The sequence below is a fragment of the Ptychodera flava genome, chromosome 16, assembly GCF_041260155.1.
Source record: "Ptychodera flava strain L36383 chromosome 16, AS_Pfla_20210202, whole genome shotgun sequence".
Classification (NCBI taxonomy): Eukaryota; Metazoa; Hemichordata; class Enteropneusta; family Ptychoderidae; genus Ptychodera; species Ptychodera flava.
The window spans coordinates 26,850,733-26,873,209 of record NC_091943.1 but is presented as its reverse complement, the minus strand read 5'-3'; the positions used below and the strand labels follow the sequence as shown (position 1 = coordinate 26,873,209).

The following is a 22,477-nucleotide window of genomic DNA, read 5'->3' as shown; positions in this document are numbered from 1 at the left end:
TGGAAAGTCTTGGAAAAGTACTTAAAAATGAAATTGAGTCGTGGAAAGTCTTTGAAAATTGATAATCCATCCATAGTTTCAAAAAAGATGGCGAGACAATCAGTAGTAATATCGTAAAAGTTATTACTGAAATTGTATAAAAAGTGATGTGTTGTAAAAATGAGCTCTTGAAATGGTATTTTGGACCTCAAAATGTTCTTAAAAATTGCTAGAAGTCCTGGAAAATCCTTGAACTTTAAGTAACAATTATCCATTTTTAATTTTATAATCCTTACATGACCTGACTAGCTGGCAATTATGTTTGTATAGAATCCAACAGTGTGATATTCAGTAAATTTTGTACTGAATTGCACAGTTGTAACCTACAGAGATTGTGTATTTTTAGGGAAAAGGTAGTATATTGTCTTCAAGTAAAATGTTGAATTTTGAATTCTGCATAACACCAGAAGTATCAGGATGTAAGGTCCTGTAGCGACAGGCGTATGAAACAAATTGCAAAATACTGACAGAATGTTGTAGCCCTTGGATGTGAATTCAAGTAAAATAGTTTGTAAAGGAACAGATTGGGTCGGGGGGTATATTTCACAAAGAATCATACTTATGCAGAATAACAATTGATAAAGTACCTTAAAATTACAACTGGCTTACAAAACTGAAAACATGACTGCCGAGAAAGAAGAACAAATTCCACATAACGGAACTTGAACATTTCTAAATACACTCAAACTAATATTGCCTGCATCACAGATTGATGTTCTGGACTGACTGGGGTACGAAATCTAAGATAGAGAGGGCTGCAATGGATGGCTCTGAAAGAACGGTCATTTTAGACTCTGACCTTGGCTGGCCAAATCACATCGCACTTGACAAGAAGACGAGACGTCTGGTTTGGACCGATGCAAAGCTACATACTTTAGAAATGGCAGGCATTGATGGGAGCCAAAGGTATAAACTTGGTGATATGTCATCCAAGCATGGAAAATCATGTACACATACTAAAAACAAAATAGGTTTTACAATATTTTGTCATTCTTTGTATTACTATGAATGGAATTTCCTATGATAACAGAGCATTGTGAGGTTATTTGGCCTGGTTGTTTTGTCCCAAATTTCATTCATGGATTGACCTGATGGGATTCATTTGTCTCTTCTAATGAAATACAGAATGCATTTTGTTGACTCAATTTAACACCTAGCTCTTTTAAAAGTCGAAAGTTGTCTGACAGTACAGGAGAAAGCTCTACAATATTACATTTGCTGTCCTTGGATAGATCATACACATCAAACACAAATCAATGCGGTGCGTTGTCCATCAACACCCCTGCCTATGTTTCAGATCTGGAGTAAAACTAGCTAAGTAATGATTGAATTGAGTATTTCACAAATGAAGGAAAAGGAGGCATCACTGTACATGTACATCACCCCGACTTTTTTCTTCATCAGGGAAGTTCATTTCCAAGTGGCCGGTAGTTTGATATAACTTTGGATGAAGGAAAAATAATTCAAACAAGGTAGAAAGCGAAATTTTCTTTTAGATTGAATATTCCTCCGTCTCTTAAGTGGTATGTATTTCTATGGTTTGTCTGAGGAGCCTGGTAGAAGGAGGAATATGCTGGTATAGTCTGTCAGAATCAACTGAAAGAAACTTTTACTTGTAGTGAGATATTTGTCAACTTTCCTTGGCAGGTACACATTGACTGAAAGTCTGACCAATCCGTTTGGAGTCGCAGTCTATGAGAACACTGTCATCTGGACGGACAGCGCCCTCAGTCAACTCTACAGTCTGAAAGAATCGGAGTTCTTTGGCAACCAGGAGAACATGGTTAAAGTTGATGTGAATGGGGCGTATGATGTCAGGGTATTTATGGAGCCAGTTGTGAAAGGTAGTGCTTCTGACAGATAAATTGCCAAAGCTTTGCTGGTCTTCTCAGCTGCAAATTCCTATTTTATTGTGTTCAGGTCCAGCCACCCTGTCAAATTTGGGCTGAACCGAAATATTGAAATTTTAAGAGGTAGAGTGTAAATATTTGTTAGCAAGCGTGAGGAGTTGAATGTAAAACATAAATGTAATAATCTCAATGTTTGCAGTAACAGCATGAAAACTCCGTACAGCAGTCTTCTCTTGACACCCCGCAATTACCTCTAAACGGGTCAACACTCCTTAACAATAACCATAGGTTTGGGCCAAACCATTGTGTAAAAGGGTTGATAGTTGAAAACATCCAACTTTGATTGTTCCACATGAAGACTTACACAGTTTCTAGCATTTCAGAATACATCATAATGTCAATGTTGCATATTTTCACAATTTCTTTCCAGTGTCATAATTGTTGTCGATGTGTTGATTGAAGAATACATGGGACATTAATTTTATGATCTTGTCAGTGATACTTTTAAATAGTAGAATATTAATTTTCATGTCAACCATTTTGTCCCTCACAGAGACTAGTGCCTGCAGCAGAGAAGATGACTTCAGTAAGTCCTGCCATGGTGGCATGTGCCTTCCAACAACAAGTGGACCAGTTTGCGGATGTCCAACAGGGTTTCACTACAAGGAAAACAGGTGTACAGGTGAGAAGTGTGCCAATGTACAGTTGAGAATAATAATTCTTATATCAACAAAACCCAACCGCTGAATGCACAAAGGGTCTATGCTTCACTGCTCAAAACACTACTTGTTATTAAGGTAGAATGCACCTCGGGGACAGATATTCGAACTCTCAAACTTTTACAATTCTTTTCTGATCTACCACTTGTAGGGGTTCATTTTAACCCTTTCACCCCCAGTTCCCCGTATACAGGTCCAACTTTACCATAGAAAACAATGAATTTGGGACAAACCATACTGGTGAAAGGGTTAAAGCTCTTGGTGCAAGAAAACTTTCCACCGGCTTAATTTTTCGAAAATCAAAAATTTTATTTTTTCCTTTAGAGTTAACAGTGATGGTGGCCATTTTGAATTTTAAATATTGGTAAATATTTGGTTATTTGTTTCTCTAGGACCAAATTTGCACAGTGTGACCCCCAATTTTTATTCTTGATTTAGTAAGAGAAGGGCTGAAAGGAAAGTTTGAGCAAAAGTTTAAGTCTTTCACTTTCGATGTGCATACTACCTGAAGGCTTTTTTGACCAAATTCCTCGTCAGTGCTGTTTTCAATCTTCCCAACAGTAGTGTTCACAAATATGTTACACATATAGCATATTGTTGTTGTATTACACAGAGGAGAAGACGTGCATGGATGGTGAATTCCACTGCAGAAATGGTCAGTGCATTCCCAAAGACTGGAAATGTGATGCCATGGAGGACTGCCATGATGGCTCCGATGAAGAAATGTGCCGTAAGTTCCAACTACTCCAGCTGACAAACACATCAATCAGAGATTAGTCATGGTGAACAGTGGCAATAATCACAGTCACCCCCCAATTATAGCTTGTCACAAATCATTAAGTATACCCTAGGTATCAAGCATGAAAGTTATTGTGAAAAATGATGCATCATGATTAGTGTTCAAGTTCTTGTATCTGTGCACTATTCAGCTTATGTAATAATGATATTGATGTATATAAAACAATCCACTGATTAAAGGTGTGTTCTTGAGTAAAATTCTTTCAATTTGGGATGTGATCAGCAATTTTAGATCCAGTGTTCAGAAATTTTCTTTGAGAAATGTGTGAGATGAAATTAGTCCCATCATATTTTTTTAACAGGCAGTAGCTGTGCTTCGAATGCTTTCCACTGCAAGACTGGCAAATGCATTCCTGAAAACTGGGTTTGTGATCAGGATGATGACTGTGGTGATGGCTCTGATGAAGAAACATGTAAGTGTTGTAATTATGCCAAGAAAAATGACTTTGCATAAGCACAGGATGGTACTTTAAAACTCACATTGTTCCTGGGGCTTTTATTGGCAAAGCTGTAGAGGGGTGAGTGAAATTTTCTGTTTAAGGTCGAACGCACCTCGGGGACAGACATTCGGACTCTCAAACTTTTACAATTCTCTTCTGATATACCACATGTGGGGGTTCATTTTAAAGTTCTTGGTGAAAGAAAACTTTTCACCGGCTTAGTTTTTTGAAATGCGAAAATTTTTATTTTTCTCCATAGAGTTAACACAGGGATGGCGTCCATTTTGAATTTCTAATATCGGTAAATCTTGGGTAATTTGTTTCTCTAGTACCAAAATTTGCACGGTGACCCCCTATTTTTATTTTTGATTTTGATAGAGAACGATTGAAAGATCCCTTGAGGAAAGTTAGAGCAAAAGTTTAAGTCTTTCACTTTCGAGGTGCATACTACCTTAAATTGATTGTGAACTGGAAAAACTTCCCATTTATTCATTGTTATTAATGACTTGGTGTCAAAACTGTCCACAATAATAGAAGTATTATATCATATATAAGCAGTGTTGATGGAACTTATTCTGAGCATTTCCTAATGTTTGCAGAAGAAAACAAACTTCTCCTTCAGCACTAAAATCAGAAGTATATATTTTGCAGCAGTTTCATAAAAGTTTCCAAATTGGCTAGAGTAGAAGCTGTGATTCCGAGGAAGAGTTTAATTATTCTTCCTGGTCTTGGTGTCAACTAATTGAATAACTGTTGAATAATACCAGTGCTGTATACCTTGCCTGTATCATACTCTGTCTTCAGGTAATATTACTTGCTCTCCACGAGAATTCCAGTGTGATGGTGGGCCTTGCATTTCTGTAAGATGGAAATGTGATGGTGATCCAGATTGCCACGATGGATCTGATGAAGTAGATTGTGGTAAGCTGTGGTAACTTTCATCCTGCCAGACCCGTCACTTCCCCATCTGCCAAGTCGGTAAAAAAAGGTGGTGTTGACCTTAACCCTTTTCCTGCCAAGTTCACGTTTATTTCTCCCTCAGGTCAAGTTTTTTGAAAACCAGTGAAGCACAGTATACGTCCCATTGGGTGCATTATTACAAAAATTTGAACATTTGAAGGCCTCTGAAATCACAGATACTGGAAATACGATTTGTATGGACTTAGAGCTGTTGGAACAGACCAAGCCAAATGGGTGGAAATATGTATGGTTTTGGCTCAATACCGCTTTTCATTGAGTTGGTTTATGGGAAAGTGATACTGTCTGGCAGAAAAAGGGTCAAACTTTTATGTCTACAAAGTTTCAGCTACTTGGCAGCAGGTTTAGTCAATAAATTCATGTCTGCATGGGCCTGCAAATGTTCAGGTCTTTGTTAAATACAACATATATAGAACATGTTATGCTTCATTAATTTTACCCAACTTGACCCGATGATGACCTGTGAACTCTGTAGAATAAGGGTTAACATTCAAGATGCTTTTTTGTTTTTTTTGAAGAAGGAATATTTCCATGATCCCATCTACATATGTATCCCATAAGATCTATCGAGTGAACTGCTGTCTCATTATTGAGAAAAAAAAAGCTTTTCCCTTCAGATGCATGTGCACATTATAAGACAGGTTACTGAAATTTCAATATGATGAGTTCTCTTTTTAACCCTTTCACCACCATGGTTTGTCCCAAATCCATTGTTTTCTATGGTTAAGTTGGACCTGTGCACAGGGAACTGGGGTTGAAAGGGTTAAGGTAGAATGCATCCCGGGGACAGATATTTGACTTCTTAACTTTAACAATAATCTATTTGCCTGCCACTTGTGGCCCGCTCATTTCGGAGCTCTTGTTGTAAATAAAGTTTTCACTAGCTTAGTTTTGTAAAAATTGTGAATTTTATTTCCCCATACAGAGATAACACAGGCATAGCGGCCATTTTGAATTTCAAATATTGGGTCATTTGTTTCTCTACCACCAAAATTTGTGCTGAGACCTCAAATTTTATTCTTGATTTTGAAAGAGAATTGGTTGAAAGTTTGCTTGAGGAAAGTTTGAGCAAAAGTTTAGGTCTTTAATTTTTGAGGTGCGTTACCAACCCTTCAATAAGTTTGATGATATCTTGACACTGCCAGGAGGTGAGAGTGGCTGTCTGAATGCCCACTGGTTTCAGTGTACCAATGGCAAATGCATCATGAACACCTGGGTGTGTGATCATGAACCTGACTGTGATGATGGAGAGGACGAAGCCAACTGTGGTAAGCAACACTTGAACTTGACATTTGACATCCTACTTCAGGGCTCCTAGTACAGAAGGGATAAGTTTTGGGGTCAGGAAGTATGGTGTGGGTCAAAGGTGGCCAGGAAGCCAAATTGACACAATATCTTTGACAGAAGCAAGTTCACTTTATGACTTGGAAATTTGAATTTTTGCAAAGACTGGGTTGCCGAAAAGAAAGTTACAGAAATTCATTAATTTACTCAAAAGACTTCTGAACTGTAATTTTTTTCTTTTTTCTTTTGCTTTTTATCTGCCAGAGAAGAAATTTCTTGCAAATCTAACAAGTATTTTGTGATATAAAATGAATGATTCATTCACAAGATGTTCAAGATTAAAAATTACCTCTTTTTGTGATGGCAGAAAATTTTGTCAAGCACCTGACATTGCTAATAAAAAATTAACGCGACATTTCTACAACTGCCAAATTTAGATGAATTCTCATCAGACAAGATGAATTCTCCTACATGAATGTAATAGCTGTGTGCATTCTGTACTCCAAATCACAACTTCAATCATTCTTGCCCTTTCCCTGTCGTACAGGAGTGCAAACTTGATGAGACAGAATCACTTTTTAATTGATCAAGCTCTGTTGGACCCCAAGATTTAGGAGAGCTCTCCGGATGGTTAGTTGGTTAAAAAAGTCATGTAGGGTGACATAATAATATCTTTAAGTGTCGAGGCAACTACAGAGACTACCATGTCTTATTGTGCATGCAAGATACCGGTTGGTCAATCAGAAAATGTTTTTCAATTTCACTATTTTAATTGTTCTTTTCAGAAACTGACAACTGCTCACCAGAACAGTTCACATGTGGGAATGGCATGTGTATTCCCATGACGTGGCAGTGCGACAGAGACAATGACTGTGGAGATCATACTGATGAATTTGGATGTGGTAAGTCAATGTCATTACCACTTAGCTGACAGTAATGTTGTACTTAAGCAATGATAGTCGCAGAGTCTGTAAAGCCAATTTATTGTCAGTTCAAAATATAATGTAACTCCATTGAAATGACTGCCTACTCTTTTTTGCTTCACAAATTAACCTAAAATTAAGAAAATTAAGTTAGAATGCACCTCGGGGACAGATAGTCGGACTCTCAAATTTCTACAATTCTTTTCTGATATACCACTTGTGGGGGCTCATTTTAAAGCTCGTGGAGAAAGAAAAACTTTCACGTCTCAGTTTTTGAAAATCCAAAATTTTAATTTCATCCACAGAGTTGACACAGGAATGGCAGCCATTTTCAATTTCAGAAATCACAAAATGTTGGGCAATTTGTTTCGCTAGTTCCAAACTTTGCATGCGCACAGTGACCCCAAAATGTTGCTTTGGTAAGAGAATTGTTGAAAGAGTCATTCAGGAAAGTCTGTCCAAAATCTTTCACTTTCGAGGCACATACTACCTTTAAGATGGCTGTCACTTTACATATGCATTGAAAAATTTTGGTTACTTGTTTGATTATGAAGTAATAGCCTGGAAATAAACAGTATTTCTTGATTGGACTTTACTACTGTCCGTTCATTTCGACACAGACCTTTTTCCTGTAATTAGCCAAACCCGCCAAATCTAATGAGCCAAACCCACCAAAGCTAGGCACCTTTACCAGAGCTAGACTGAATTCCTTTTACCAAGATAAACTTTATGGCAACTGTGCATGCGGCCTCCACATTCACGAAGTATCTGCAGTTGAATGGAATGAAAAACTGTATTGCTTTCAAGATGAAGTAACTCACTGATAACAAAGTGACACGTATTGCTTACTATATAGCTGTGTAATTTACTTTGAAGTGTCTGATTTCTGGGCACCTCTGCTGTGATGATGTTGTTTGCATAACCTGTAAATGTGGAAGTATCTCTTATTAAAAAAAAAACAACAACAAAATTTCAATACTCATGCATGTCGACAAGCATTGGTAACTGTACCACGAAAGTCATTGAAACATTAGCAGTGCTGTGGTACTAATTTAGGAACACATAATGAATTTAGCAAACCCAACACTGGGGTAAAGTGACAGTGAGACCATCCACTTGATTCCCAGCGTTCAAGGTTCAAATTTCTTCTCCCCTCAGATTTGCCGCCAGAAGTGCCCATCTGTGAAGATCCTCAGTTTCTGTGTAACTCCTCTGGAGTGTGTGTACCAAAGGAATGGATGTGTGACGGTGAATCAGACTGCCCTCTGGCAGAAGATGAACCAGAGACTTGTGGTAAGCAGCAATTTGGATATACCAATTTAGTCTCTGCATCACTGACATTGGAGATTTTCATAAACCCTTTCATAACCAAAATATTGGTATAACCCCACTGTACTCCAAGGGAAAGACAGACTTTATAATGCGCAAATGGGGATAGTAGCTTTATAGGCTTAAAGGTATACAGTCACCTGTAATCTAAATATGCCCATATATGGTCAAAGGGGCATTCCTTCAAATCCTAGGTATTCAAAATACCCATGTGAGGGCGTTGTTTTTAAAAAGCGGCCATCCGCTAAAAATTTGTAATTGGTTAGATTTTCTCTTTCCATGGTAACTGCCAAAATTGGAACAGGTGACAGTATACCTTTAATTATTTCTCTCTTATTCAGGGCTTGACAATTCCTATCGCCCGACGCCCGCGACAAGTGAAATTTACGTTCGGGCAAGTCAAAAATAAAATCTGGTCGCCCGCCGGACAAGTTGTTTATACAACTTCTGGCGCAATCAACGCGAACCTAAGTTGCGGTTGTGCACGTGTCGCCCGATTTGCGTTGTCATTCACACAAATGTCAATCACTGACTTTTTTAGATACAATTGTGACGTTCTTCTGAGATTCACTTGCCGACTCACACAATCTTGCAAATTTTGATGATTGACATGAAATTGTTTCGTCGTTCAATTAAAAAAGTCGCTAAAAATTTGGCGTAAACAGCATTTCTTTGTTGTATGCTGACTGCTCCTCCCGAACAAATTAGGTAAAAAATTGCAAACCCAATCATATTGCTTATCGCCGAGCGACCGTGCAGTACTTCAAAATCATTTATGCGGCCTCGCAAGGTAGACGAACATGTATTTTACGGTAATATTTCCACTAACGCAAACAAGGCATTGTGGATTTTAAGAGCCAGAGCGTAATTTCCGCTCCGCAGACCTACGCAAAAATCAAGCAAAGTTGTTGCCGTAAAGAGGCATGTGCTTTACGACGATGGGCATTGTGTAACTCTGAGAAACAACATTGTGATGATTTACGACGGCGCCACGAGGGCCAGCGTGAGTGGGATCGTCTGAGAATCGACGAATCGATGTGACGATGAGAACGATGTTTCTGACAAAAAATCTAAACATAAGCGTTTGATGAGGAAAAACGCCGTAGCACAGTGGCCTTGGTTGAAATATGACGGTTCCAAAATGTTCTGTACGGCGTGTCTCAAATACCCCATTGCCAAACCACTGGGAAAGCGAAATGCTTTTCTTGACGGATGCGACATGTTTCGCGTTGAATCGAAAGGTCTCACGAGTTTAGTCAACCGTATTTGGACTGTTTGGCTCATCACAGATGAGATCCTGACGGGGACAATGATTGTGGAAATTTGTGGGTCCCGCTGACCCGATACGGTTTCACTTGCCAACACCCTGATCGCATGCACTCGCATTGCGTAAACCGAATGACGACGACCAGCGACGGAAACTGACCAATCTTTTTACGACGGCATTTATGCTTGCCAAACACGAGAAGCCGATGTATGATATGTACCTACAATGTTATCCCTACGTACAGGTCTGTGAGTTCCGGCGTTATATGCGGCCTCTTGTGGTGGAGGCCGTATAACGCCGGGAACACACAGACCGTACGCATGGCTACTTCAATGTGAACTTTTGAGAAAAATCGACATCAACATCGGCGAAAATTACCAAAATAAGAAAGCCCTGAAAGCCGCTACAGAATATTCGTCGCAAGTATTTGGTCCTGATTATTACAAATGGAGGACAAGTACAATTTTGGTGAGGACAAGTGAAATTGAAAATCCACCTGTCCGACGAACAAGTGAACTGGAAAAAAAAATTGTCAAGCCCTGCTTATTTATGACATATATGTAAGTCATATTTGATGTATACCCCATGTTCAGGTATATTTCCGTGGTAGAAATTGTACCTTATGTACCACACTGTGCTCACCATGGTCACTACCAGTAATCTCCGTAAGACAGATTATATTGGAGTATAATTTTTAGTATAATGTTATATTAGATATTTTTTTAACTCTAAAAAAAATTTCTTTGTCTCATTTTGTCAGAAAAGCGGTGTCATCCATAATGGAGGGGTGGATTGGCGCAGGGGATTGTATAATTAATAAGACCGAACAGAATATTTTTGACTTGAATGTCCAAACTCCTTGATGTCAAGTACCTGGCAGATCCAGTTAAAATTGGCACAGAGTGTGGTATATATAGTTTAGTATAATCTGTGTTTTGTAGCGGTCTCAAAACACATATTATGTTGATTAAGAAATTGAATTTCAACGATTTTTAATGAAAAAGGAATGTCCTTTTTCCCCGGTGACTGAGATTGTTTTTTTTATTTGATTTGTAGAGCCGGTCAATTGCACAGGCATGTTTCTGTGCCCAGGCAGTCACTGCATTCCACTCGACTGGGTATGTGATAGTATCAGGGACTGCCCCGATGGTGATGACGAACATGGCTGTGGTGAGTCTGTTTCTAAATCGCTATCCATTGCCTTAATCTGCTGAAACAATGATTCATCAGTGACTCATCTGAAACTTTTTCTCGATGAAATCGAACATTTCAGTTGTATCATTTATAAGTTTTTTTAGTTTACCTTCACAAAGAGTCAGAAAACACTATATGATTGTTAAAATGTGTGAAGCACCTGATAAGCTGACAGGGCAGGTATGTAAGAGTATCTCAAACCATACACTCCGAGTTCCAAAACCGAGTCGGACTTGCAAGTCCGAGTACTCGGACTTGCATACTCCGAGTAAAACTGCTTACTCGGACTTGTATACTCCGAGTACATGGCCTACTCGGAGTTGTATACTCCGAGTACATGGCCTACTCGGACTTGTATACTCCGAGTACATGGCCTACTCGTACTTGAATACGCCGATACGTGTTCCTTAGTGCATATTTTGCCATACCGGTCAATAAACGATCTGTCGAAAAAATGTATTTTATTACTCACGGAGTTTACGGCTAGCGCGGATCGATATGTCGAAAATCTGCTCTTTTCAAAAAAAGAATTTCATTTTCACGATGTCTTGTAATCTGTTGCGCAATGTATATATTTAACCACGGTCCCTCCACAAGGAGCGACCGTGATTTTACCATCAGAAGAAAGCTACTGCCACGGCCAGCAGCGAAGTTTTTTGAAAGATGACTTAGACATAACATTTACAGTAAAGCCAATAAACTTCAGGCAAGTCTAGCCAGTTACTCAGTTCGATATCGCACAATCGTTTGATTAGCGAAATAAATGCATGACATCACAGGTCAAGTCAGGTCATTGTTTACGACCAAGTGGTCACTCGCACTGGGTTCATACTATACACGAGCGCACTGTGCTCATTTTATTTTGAAAAATTATTAGTTTAATTATTTTATCAAGACATAAATATGCCTAAAATGCTTGGGAAAGTCTATCATGGCCTCGCAGCAACGCTAGCAAACCAAGGCCATGACGTCACAGGTCGACAGGTCATTCATATTCGATAATGGCGTCCGTGTTCTAATACATGGATATTGTAATCCGCCGCGATGCATCGCGGTGATCATGAAACGTTGTTGTGCCCAATTCAAGTCATGTATCAAATCAGGATCTGATCCGGTAATGAAACGAAAAGACAAGACAAACTAATAATTTGCGTGACGGTAGCTACACTCGACAACGACAATGACTTGAGGCGTGAGCCACGGTGCTTGAGCGTGTTGTACAAGATGGTATTTTACACAGATCAGAGATCAGAGAGATCGCGTTAACAACTCTTTTCTTTGAGCGACTGGAAGTACATGTACTGTATACGCTGTTTGCAAATTTTTATCACAAGATCGAATATTTCCTCTGTTTTTCCAGCATTGTTTTTCTATAAGCAAGTGTAACTCGGCGTATTCAACTCCGAGTAGGCCATGTACTCGGAGTATACAAGTCCGAGTAAGCAGTTTTACTCGGAGTATGCAAGTCCGAGTACTCGGACTTGTAAGTCCGACTCGGTTTTTGAACTCGGAGTATGCTGTTGAAAGCACTCTTACATACCTCGACAGGGTGCGCGTTGCCTTGGAGTTGGTTATTGATGACGTTACGTAAGCTGTAGCGTCCATTTCAAGCTAGGTCAAGAAGGGCTAGTGGTGCTTGCATATCTTTGAACACACAAGACCTATATGTGGACCAAAGAAAATATTTTGACGACACCGAACTCCTTTTGTTCAGTTAGTAAATGACCTGACTCCATATTGAAACTGTTGGAAGAAACAAAACTTTCTGAGTGTAAAGGTGAACAAGCAAGGCAGTGTCCGGCTTTGATATAAAGTTACAATTGTGCAATGTTGTTTTCTTTTTTTTTTGAATTTTTTCAATGTAAAGTAGAGCCCGCTGAGTGTAACGGCTTCCAGTGTATTGATGGCAGTGACTGCATAGATATGTCAATGCTCTGTGATGGCAACTACGACTGTGTGGACAGATCTGATGAAGCCAATCTCTGTGGTTTGTAATGCTACACTTACTAATTTGCATATCCCGAAATGAAAACACCAGTACTTCGGAATTACAAGAAACTTTCTTATTGATAGAAATAATTCCTAGAATAAAGTTGCAGCTGAAACTGCCTTTTACACTTAATCTGCAATATTGAGGTTTTAGGTCTTAATTGTGCTATTTGCCAAAAGACAGTTCTCCAGGACACAACATCTTAATTCTTAAATCAGAAAGTATTTTGATTGTGTTGTATTTGATTCAGCAATTAATATGCACATGAGCAATTGCATGGTACAATTTGACATCCATCTGGTCTTCTGGACAGCATGGTCTATTTTGTTGTGCTCTACGCACCATTAATTTTGTTGTTGTCAATACCATTGAAATTTTTCTTAACTATATTTGATAGTTGATAGCTCAGTATTCACATGGCCCGAGAAATAAAGCCAATATTGAATGGCCATGCAATGCAAGCCAAGATTTCAAAACAATCTTTTCAGAGTACAGATTTGTATTTCATTTCCTTGAAACGTTCAGAGAATACTCAACTCTATAGTACAGACATCAAAATTAGTGAAATATACTGCCAGTATATAGAAATGTTTTAAAATTGTGTCAAAAGAGGCGGGAGTGATTTTTTTAAGCTTTCGCAAGTCTAGTCATGAAGAGTAACTCCACGTATTTTCACTGCAATGGCTCCCGACAGATTTTGATTTGTGTGGAGAGAACGGCTGCAGTGAAAACTGTCAGATGACTCCGTCTGGAGCAATTGTCAGTGTCAGCATGGTCACAGACTGATGCCAGATAACAGAACTTGTGAAGGTGAGTGCAATTTTCAGTCTGTGTACATGCAAGTACACAGAGTGGTTCAGATTGCTGGTAATTTGATGACGACATCCGTTTACAAAGTGTTCAAGTGTCCTTTTGGAAGAATGCACCCCGGGGTGATTGAGGGAATGTGAAAAAATTGAGTGTGCTAACACTTTTCATAAATTTTTGTCAAAAGTTCTAACAAACATTCCATGTTTAGCAAGTTGTCTGTGTCGTGTGTGTGTGTGTAATTGTATGTTATGTATAAGCCTATCTATGCATTGCCTGTATACTGGATACACATACATAGGGTAATACATACATTTGTTGTTGTTTATATACTTCTAGATCTGATTCTTATTTACTGAGTAGTTTATACCCATTCACGCCCATGGTTTGGCTCAAACTTATTGTTCTACCTGGTGATTTGGTCAAGTTCACAGGGAATAGGGGTGAACAGATATCAGTTGCAAGTTTCTTTTGTTGTTTGATTTCAGATATCAACGAATGCTTAGAGGTTGTCGGTTTGTGCAGTCAGCGCTGTGATAACACAAAGGAATCCTACAAGTGTTCCTGTGTGGATGGCTACTCACTAGAACCTGATGGTCGCAGGTGCAAAGCTGAAGGTTGGTTGATCTGTCTACCTTGTGAAAATGGTTTTCATTGGAGAGAAATCAGAATTTAATGTCATGAAATAGCCATGTGAAGACAAATTTACCACAAATATTACCTTTTACTTAGTGTCTGGATTTCCATGACAATATGACAACCTGAAGAAAGACATTTTTATTCTTGACTTTGAGGGCGCTATTTCCCATTTCTGACCGGAAAAGGTACACATTTTTCAAAAAAATTCACATTTATATATCGTGAAGTAACTAAAACTGCACAGCAACTTTGGAGAAAGAGAATATCATTCTTGACTTTGAGGGCGCTATTGAGAATTGCAAATACCCGTAGTTCTATGAATGAAGCGCAGTCAGGGAAGCCCTGTCATCATAACAAAATACAGCTACAGTGTACATGTATTCATAACAAATTTTGATGTTTATGTTTCACCTTAGCATATGAGAATCTTTTGTCATATTATTTGTTTACAATAATATAGCTTACAAGAAACCCATCCTATTTTTTCCAGATGGAGAACCACTATTAATAGTTGCAACACGCAGTGACATCCGTGCGGCAAATTTTCACCACAATGAGTACTACCCAATACAAAGTCACCTGGAAAATGTTGTTGCTCTGAGTTTTTACGCAAACTCTGAACAAATATTCTGGACTGATGTGAACGAGGAAGTCATCAGGTCATGTCAGGTGGATGGTAGCAATGTGGAAACTGTCATTTCAGTCGGTAAGTAGGTCTGTCATCCCCATGTACCTTTGTACAGGCCCTACTTTGCATTAGGAAATGAGAAGGGCCATGCTCAACTTGATAATAAAAAGGATTAGGATGAAACAAATGGTACATTTCAGTGTCACAACTGTAAAATATTGAACTATCATATAAATTGTTTCTAAATTATTAAAGACATTTTGATGTGAGCAGGACTATACCTACATGAAGAGTCATTCATTTAAAGGGAGATTAGCTGTAACTGTTGACTAATTTTTCACTACTCTGTTTCAATGTATCAACCACAGAATTTTACAATAATCCGATCATCATGACCAATGCCTGGTGTTCTGCTTGCCAACACAGCCTGTACATGTGAAATGACCATTTTTATTGCTGATAAATGTATTCTAGTCCGGACCTGAATACAAAATTTAAACAATAACAATCCAGATTATACTCATATAGGGTATATCTATGAGCCAAATATTAGGAATTTCTCCATAGTTCAGGGATTCAAACCAGAAACTGCAGATGATAAACAGAAACAAACAAAATTTAAAAAATGACCAAAGTTACAGCTTATGGATCTTTAAAAAGTTCACTGGACTTTCAAACAGATAAATTGCAGTCAGAAGCCTAGGGTTCAAGGTCATCACATCCATACATGTACAAGAGAGAGTGAACTTCTGTTCTATGAAAGGAATGCATGCACTTTAATCCTCAAAATGGTTACAGCCCATTGGATAATATTTTTGCAAAGTTTTTAAAAACATGAGAAAAACTGCATGTTTTACATGGTCAACTATGGACATTTCACAATTTTGTATCCACTCCAAAGTACTGGGAATATCCTATGATTCATTATGATTTGTACAGTCGGAGATTCCTTGGGGAAATCTACCATGTGTCCCATGTGTAGACAAATTGATCAACCAGTTGTAAAATTTCTGTCAACATGCTTTTCAGTGCACCATTCTTCTCGATTCCAATTTTAAATGACTTGGAAGATTATTCTTGCCTGAGAGAGAGGATAATTATTTACAACTTTGATACCTCCTAATCAGGATTTATACCATATCTGGGCAAAAATTCCTCGACCTTGTTAAGGATGGCTTTCATGTATACGTACATCAATTACATTTGATACACAGGTTTTACTCAGATGGCAGTATTTGCTTCTCAGCATTCAACTTGAACCTGTGTGACTCTTTCAACTGCTGGAATTCCAAAATTTGTGATTGTACCTATAGCTCACAGACAGTGCAATCGAATACGTCTGTGATGTTCAGATGGAACTAAAATGACAATAAACTTTGCCATTGTCAGGCAGCAAGTTGTTGAATTTCAACAGTTGGGAGTTTGAAGCTTATTAGGTTCAAGTGGAACGCTCAATGCAGGCACACTGGACTATGGGTAAAATTAGTCTCCGTAAAGCAAATATTTTCTGTTTTTATGAAAGGACTTGACACACCTGATGGCTTGGCAGTGGACTGGATCAATGAGAAGCTATACTGGACAGATGCTGTTTTCAAGCACATTGCTGTCGGCACAATGGACGGCAACATGATGGCTGTAATCATAGATACAGACACCGATGAACTGAGATCGATTGTCCTTGATCCTCATAAAGGGCAAGTCTACATTTCATAGTATTCCTTTTCAAACTTTAGCTAGTACTGCCTTAACTGTGGCTTTTGCCAGTGGACAGCAGTCTTAAGATTTCAAAATTTTCTCTGGTTGTGTTCGGAAACCCAGTGACCTTTTACTGCTAATGAAAGTTTAGAGAATCTTCTGTTATGGTATTCAAAATCTTTGATAGAAACTAGATATGTATTTGCATTCGATGTCCATCAACTCATTCCTTTCTCAAACCCCTTTCTCAAAATAAGCTTTTTCTATACATCAGACACTTTCACGTACAAAACACCTACTGACGTCATTTTTCAAAGCCAATAAAAACTCCTTGTTGTTAAAACTCAACTGTACTCTTGACTGTAATGAGATCTATTATATATTCTCCAAATCATTTCAGAGACAACATATGATGTATGTCCCTTGGTCACAAATAGTAAAGGCCTAATATATGCCATTCTTATATTATGCTCTCAGTTTGCAATTATTGCTGTTTTGTATATGTTCTCTACTCAAAATGATTTTCATCTGTTACTACAGAAGCGCATGGACCTCAGAAATTTTTTACTTTTGTTCCCCAGTCTTGATACTAGGCTTCCCTGTAGTACATCGATGAAATCCTTTTAGACAACAAAAAATGTACAGGTTTCTCCGCCATGTACCAGTATTCCCAAAGCAACAATACCAAAGTTTGGAAAAAAAGTCATTTTTTGAGAGCAGACGGTTGTATGTGACATTGTTTGCTCTCTTGAAATACTTAAGGTACTATGCACCTCCAAACAAGTCTTGAACTTTTGCTCAAACTTTCCTAAATGAAACTTTCAACCATTCTCTTACCAAATCAAAAATAAAAATCGTGGGTCACCGTGCAAATTTTGGTACTGGAGAAACAAATTTCCTTATATTCATCAATATTTGAAATTCAAAATGGCTGCAATCGTGGTGTTAATTCTTACGGGGAAAAGTAAAATTTTTGATTTTTAGAGTGGTAGATCAGAAAAGAATTGTAAAAAATTGAGAGTCTGAATATCTGTCCCTGAGTCACATTTCACCAGAAACAAAACATAACAATAAAACCAAACGAACAGGAAAGAAGATTCATTGACCCCCCCTCAAGAAAGCAGACAATTGTAGCTTGCAATCACATAAACTTGTGACGAGTGTTTTATCACAATTTAATTCATGGACTGTTTTTCACTATGTAGCTACATGTATTGGAGTGACTGGGGCCAGAGACCAAGGATAGAGAAGGCTGGTATGGATGGAACCAGCCGCCATGTGCTCGTTGAGGATAACATCGGTTGGCCCAATGGTCTCACCCTGGACAGCACTACAAACATGCTGTATTGGGCTGACGCCAAGTTGGATAAAATTTTTATGATGGATGCGGATGGAGAAAACATCCAGGCAAGGAACTATTTTCAACTTTGATTTGTAACAGAAAGGTTGAACGGCCAGGAATGATGGGATCAGTAATTCAGATGTTGTGAAAAATACAAATTTTGTCTCATTTTAAGTATATGGATATTGCAAACATGTTCTGGTTGTCAAAATTCACCCCTTCATACCAAAAAGTGACCACTAGCCCCATATTGCAAACATGTTCTGGTTGTCAAAATTCACCCCTTCATACCAAAAAGTGACCACTAGCCCCATTCCAGATAATATATACACACTTTAAGGTAGAATGTGCCTTTGAGACAGATCTTCAGACTCTCAAACTTTTACACCTTTTTGGTCCACCTCTCATGAGGGCTCATTCTGAAACTCATGAAGTAAATAAAGTTTCTGCCAGCTTATTTTTTTGAAGAGCAAAATTTTTTATTTTTCCTCATAGAGTTAATACAGTGATGGCAGCCATTTTGAATTTCAAGTGTCCTGTAAATATATGATGATTTGTTTCTCTTGTACCAAATTTTGCCAGGGGGACCCAGATTTTTATTCTTGATTTCAAAAAGGAATGATGTAAAGTTTCCGTACAGAAAGTTGTAGCAAAAGTGTAAGTCTTTCACTTTGAAGCGCATTCTACCTTAGATATTGTCGGTTTCATTGTTTCTTTTGTTTAACAGACTTTCACGTCCGGATTATTCTGTTAACCCAATGTCCACACTGGTTTTCATGACTGGAATCTTAGAAATAGAAATCATACATTGTAAAAATTAGCATTTGGGACGAAATCCCTTTCCTGAACTCTTATTTATAAAAAAAATAATGTTTTCTTTCCATGATATGAATCAGCTCCTTTGGAAGCCTTTGAATTTACTTGTGTTGTCTTAATTTTTTCCAGGAAATAGTCACGGACAGGATCTTCCACCCATTTGGTCTCGCCGTATTTGAGGATACTTTGTACTGGACAGACTGGGATCTGCAGTCAGTGGAAAAGGCGGAGAAATTCACTGGCAAGAACCACAGCTCATTGTTCACTGAGATGGAGGCACCTATGGGTGTCATAGTGTACCACCCTGCACTCCAACCGCCAGGTGGGCACAGTCTGTTACAAACATAGGCAGTGGTATTCCCATTTCCCTGCCCCTTCAACCAAGTCTGGTTTGTGGTGTGTGAGGAAGCAAATTACAGCAAAGTTAGAAAAAAAAATGTTCAGGTACCTCGGTGTAAGGTCAGCTGAATCCTATACCTTGCTGAGTCACGTATCACTTCCATGAGAGCAGTTATCCCGGAAAGAAATAAACTTGGTACCACAGGATTTACCGCAATTGACCATGAAGATACAAATTTTTTATTCACTTCATGAGATTCAAAATGAGCCTCCTCCAGTGATAGATCAAAGAAGTATGTAAAAGTTTGTTAGTCTGAGTTTCTGTCCCTGAAGTGAATTCTTTCTTGACCTGTAGCACTTTGTTATAATGAAATTTCAGCATGATATATATCAAAGGTTACAAGGGGTTCTTTGGTCAAAGGGTTAAGTCATAGGTACATAGAATGTGAGCAAATCTAATTTATTAAGTCCAGGCCTTAACAATTTTGCAATTCCACTTATCAAGTAGATCTGTCTATACAGATTGCTTTATGTGATATAAAAAGTCATGTAGGTTGGCAAAATAGTTAATGTGATATGAAAGGCATGTAGGTCTGGCAAAATAGTTAACAGGGTTACCCGACTTGCATAGACACTTGTCCTTGGACAACCAAGCACTGAATGGATTATTGACTACTACCAGCGTGGGTATGACTTTTTCCTGTCTGCTATCTCTTCCAGGTGTGAATCCCTGCCATGGAAGTCGGTGCAGTCATCTTTGCCTGCTTGCTCCCAATGATGGCCACACGTGTGTCTGTGCTGAAGGCTATGATGAACTATTGTCAGATGGCGTATCCTGTGAAAGTAGGTGTTAATCTCTCATTTCCGTTTTTTTTGTTTACTTTCTTGCAGCATACATGTAGAATATCGGCACATCCACCTTGTACAATTATAATAAGTGTTTAGGTGCCTTTCAAATAAATAAGTAAATAAACAAATAAAAAAAAAATATATATATATACATATTTAGATAAATTTAATAAATAATAATTTCTAAATTGAATACAAAACAAACAAAATAAACAAACAAACTTTTAAATAGATAAATCAGTAAATAATTAAAACAAATCCTGTGTGGTCTTCTTGATTGTAATATTGCATAATGGATTCCAGGATTCCAGATGATAGACATGACCAGCTTTCAAAACAACTGCCTTGTGAATTATTCTGCTCAACTGAACTGTTAATCCCCACAAACATCGACCATATATAAAGCTTTATCAATCACTCAAATAAATTTCTTTTCCTCTCTCAGGAAGTCTTACAGATTCATTGGCGTTGCTGTTCACAACCAGGAAAGAAATCAAGAGACTGTACGTTGATGGCAGTAGCAGCCATGACACTGTGCCTCACACCGTCCTTGGTAACCTGTACAATGTGATCGCCATTGATTATCACCCATCGACAGAAACGGTATACTACAGTGATGTGTCCAGGGACACAATCAGCAAAGCCAACATCCACAAGAATCAAAGGTAATATTAAGTTTAGCCTGTTTTTTATTTTTGGGGAAAGGGTCTAAAATGAACTGAAACAACTCCAATTAGTCAATTATGTGACTCGATCGGCTTGTGCACTTGTGGTTTACCTGAAGACAGGTGTTTCAAATCCTTCCTATGTTTGCATATTGACCATTTTAGGCTGCCAATTCTACGTGTATCATATAGACTGTCTTGGGGGGCCATGTTCATGTCATAATAAATCTAGTACTGTCCATAGGCTTAACACAGTTAGAGTGAACCTTGAATTTCTTTGGTGCTTAATCGTACATGATTTAATTAATTGATTAATTGTCCTAATCATTCAGTCTTAACACTGTTCTCTTCCTCATTGGAGATCTTTATTCAGTCTATGAAAGTCGTGTATGTATTGTGAGTATTACCTATGGTAGCTGCCAGCTCTTGTCAACGTAACAACATCATAATTTGAATCCATCTCACTAGAACTCTATTTGCCTGAGAGAAAAATGCATGAGACTGAGAAGGTTAAAGTTTGTCTTGAGAGTGTAGTGAGCACCTTATATTAAAGAATTAAAAACTCTTAAAGTAAAGCAGGTATCTTTTTCATAAATTTTAATATCCTCAAAATTTTTTTCAGTGAAATTGTGATTCAGGACGGACTGGACACTGTTGATGACATTGCCATAGATCCGATTGCTGGAAACCTCTACTGGACTGACTCCGGCACTGTCAAGATAGAAGTGGCCACACTTGATGGATTTTCCAGGATGACACTGATTGAAGATGAGCTTGAAAAGCCAAGAGCCATTGCTCTCTATCCCTCCAAGGGGTACGGAGGGTTTTCCTTCCTCAATCAGTGATTCCTCAGCTGTTATTACCAGCAGTTGGTTTAGTTGTGAGCAAATGAAAGTGTGCTCAAGATTTCTGTTGTTAAGGTAGAATGCACCTCGAGGACAGAAATTCAGACTCTCAAACTTTTGGAATATTCTTTTGAAGTTCGACTTGTGAAGGCTTATTTTGATGCTTATGGAGTAAATAAAGTTTATAGTAGCTTAGTTTTGCAAAAATCAGGAACTTTATTTTCCTGTTTAGAGATAAACAGGGATGAGAGCCATTTTGAATGTCAAATAATTGTAGATATTAGGTTATTTGTTTCTCTAGTACCAAAATTGGCACGGTGACACCTGATCTTTATTCATGATTGTGAAAGAGAATGGTTGAAAACTTTTCTTGAGAAAAGTTTTAGCAAATTTGAAGTTAAGTCTTTCATTTTGAGGTACAACTAGATTATACTGGTATATCAAAGCTAGAGTATATATGTTAGTATAAATTGTGATGTTTTCCTGGGTTGATGTGTCAGAGGGAATACAGGAAAAGTGAGTGCTAAATCAGAAACTCTTTGCTGAGCTTCGTAGCCTGAACAAAATCATTAGCATGTCGCATAAAACTGGAAAAGATGAGATGAAATTATTTTTAAAATTTGAATAATCTCACTGACTTCATTTAAACGCATTATTTCATTACAGTCATTCAAAGAAAAATGTTGATCTACGAATATTTCTTAAAATTGTTGTCCATTGTCTTCTGCCACAGGCTTCTATTTTCACTGACTGGGAAGCAAACCAAAAATTGAGAAGGTTTGGATGGATGGAAGTCACAGACACATATTGGTTGACTCGGATATTGGTTCACCTAATGTCTTTGTGTGGATTATACAGAAAACAGGCTGTACTGGGCTGATGCTTTCACAGATTCTATTGGTGAGGCATGAATATTCATTAGCAAACGTGAATATGTATGCAATTTATGTATTTAGGTCATTAATATTCACAGTGCTTTCATGAAAAATAGGCAACATTGATTCATGCATTGCACTACAAAGGAGTAGAAGGAAATCTTGA

The 22,477-nt window shown here is 38.1% G+C and overlaps 2 protein-coding genes across 2 annotated transcripts in view; both read left to right on the top strand.

The window, feature by feature from the left end:
* Window positions 1-21,405, top strand: part of LOC139114447 (low-density lipoprotein receptor-related protein 2-like) — a 50,265-nt gene extending 28,860 nt beyond the window's left edge. The window contains exons 21-40 of the mRNA XM_070676191.1: window positions 748-945; window positions 1,687-1,883; window positions 2,443-2,571; window positions 3,222-3,338; window positions 3,709-3,819; window positions 4,651-4,767; window positions 5,970-6,092; window positions 6,894-7,010; window positions 8,190-8,324; window positions 10,684-10,797; window positions 12,692-12,808; window positions 13,506-13,621; window positions 14,107-14,235; window positions 14,748-14,963; window positions 16,408-16,579; window positions 17,786-17,987; window positions 18,868-19,060; window positions 19,798-19,920; window positions 20,372-20,591; window positions 21,214-21,405. Coding sequence (XP_070532292.1) covers window positions 748-945; window positions 1,687-1,883; window positions 2,443-2,571; window positions 3,222-3,338; window positions 3,709-3,819; window positions 4,651-4,767; window positions 5,970-6,092; window positions 6,894-7,010; window positions 8,190-8,324; window positions 10,684-10,797; window positions 12,692-12,808; window positions 13,506-13,597 — 1,567 coding nt within the window. The 3' untranslated portion in view covers window positions 13,598-13,621; window positions 14,107-14,235; window positions 14,748-14,963; ... (4 more) ...; window positions 20,372-20,591; window positions 21,214-21,405. The remainder of the gene's footprint in view (window positions 1-747; window positions 946-1,686; window positions 1,884-2,442; window positions 2,572-3,221; window positions 3,339-3,708; window positions 3,820-4,650; window positions 4,768-5,969; window positions 6,093-6,893; window positions 7,011-8,189; window positions 8,325-10,683; window positions 10,798-12,691; window positions 12,809-13,505; window positions 13,622-14,106; window positions 14,236-14,747; window positions 14,964-16,407; window positions 16,580-17,785; window positions 17,988-18,867; window positions 19,061-19,797; window positions 19,921-20,371; window positions 20,592-21,213) is intronic.
* LOC139113962 (low-density lipoprotein receptor-related protein 4-like) lies at window positions 13,597-21,436 on the top strand. The gene is made up of 9 exons (XM_070675435.1): window positions 13,597-13,621; window positions 14,107-14,235; window positions 14,748-14,963; window positions 16,408-16,579; window positions 17,786-17,987; window positions 18,868-19,060; window positions 19,798-19,920; window positions 20,372-20,591; window positions 21,214-21,436. Exons 1-9 carry the CDS (start codon window positions 13,597-13,599, stop codon window positions 21,434-21,436), a joined length of 1,503 nt encoding a protein of 500 aa, XP_070531536.1.
* The last annotated feature ends 1,041 nt before the right edge of the window (window positions 21,437-22,477 follow it).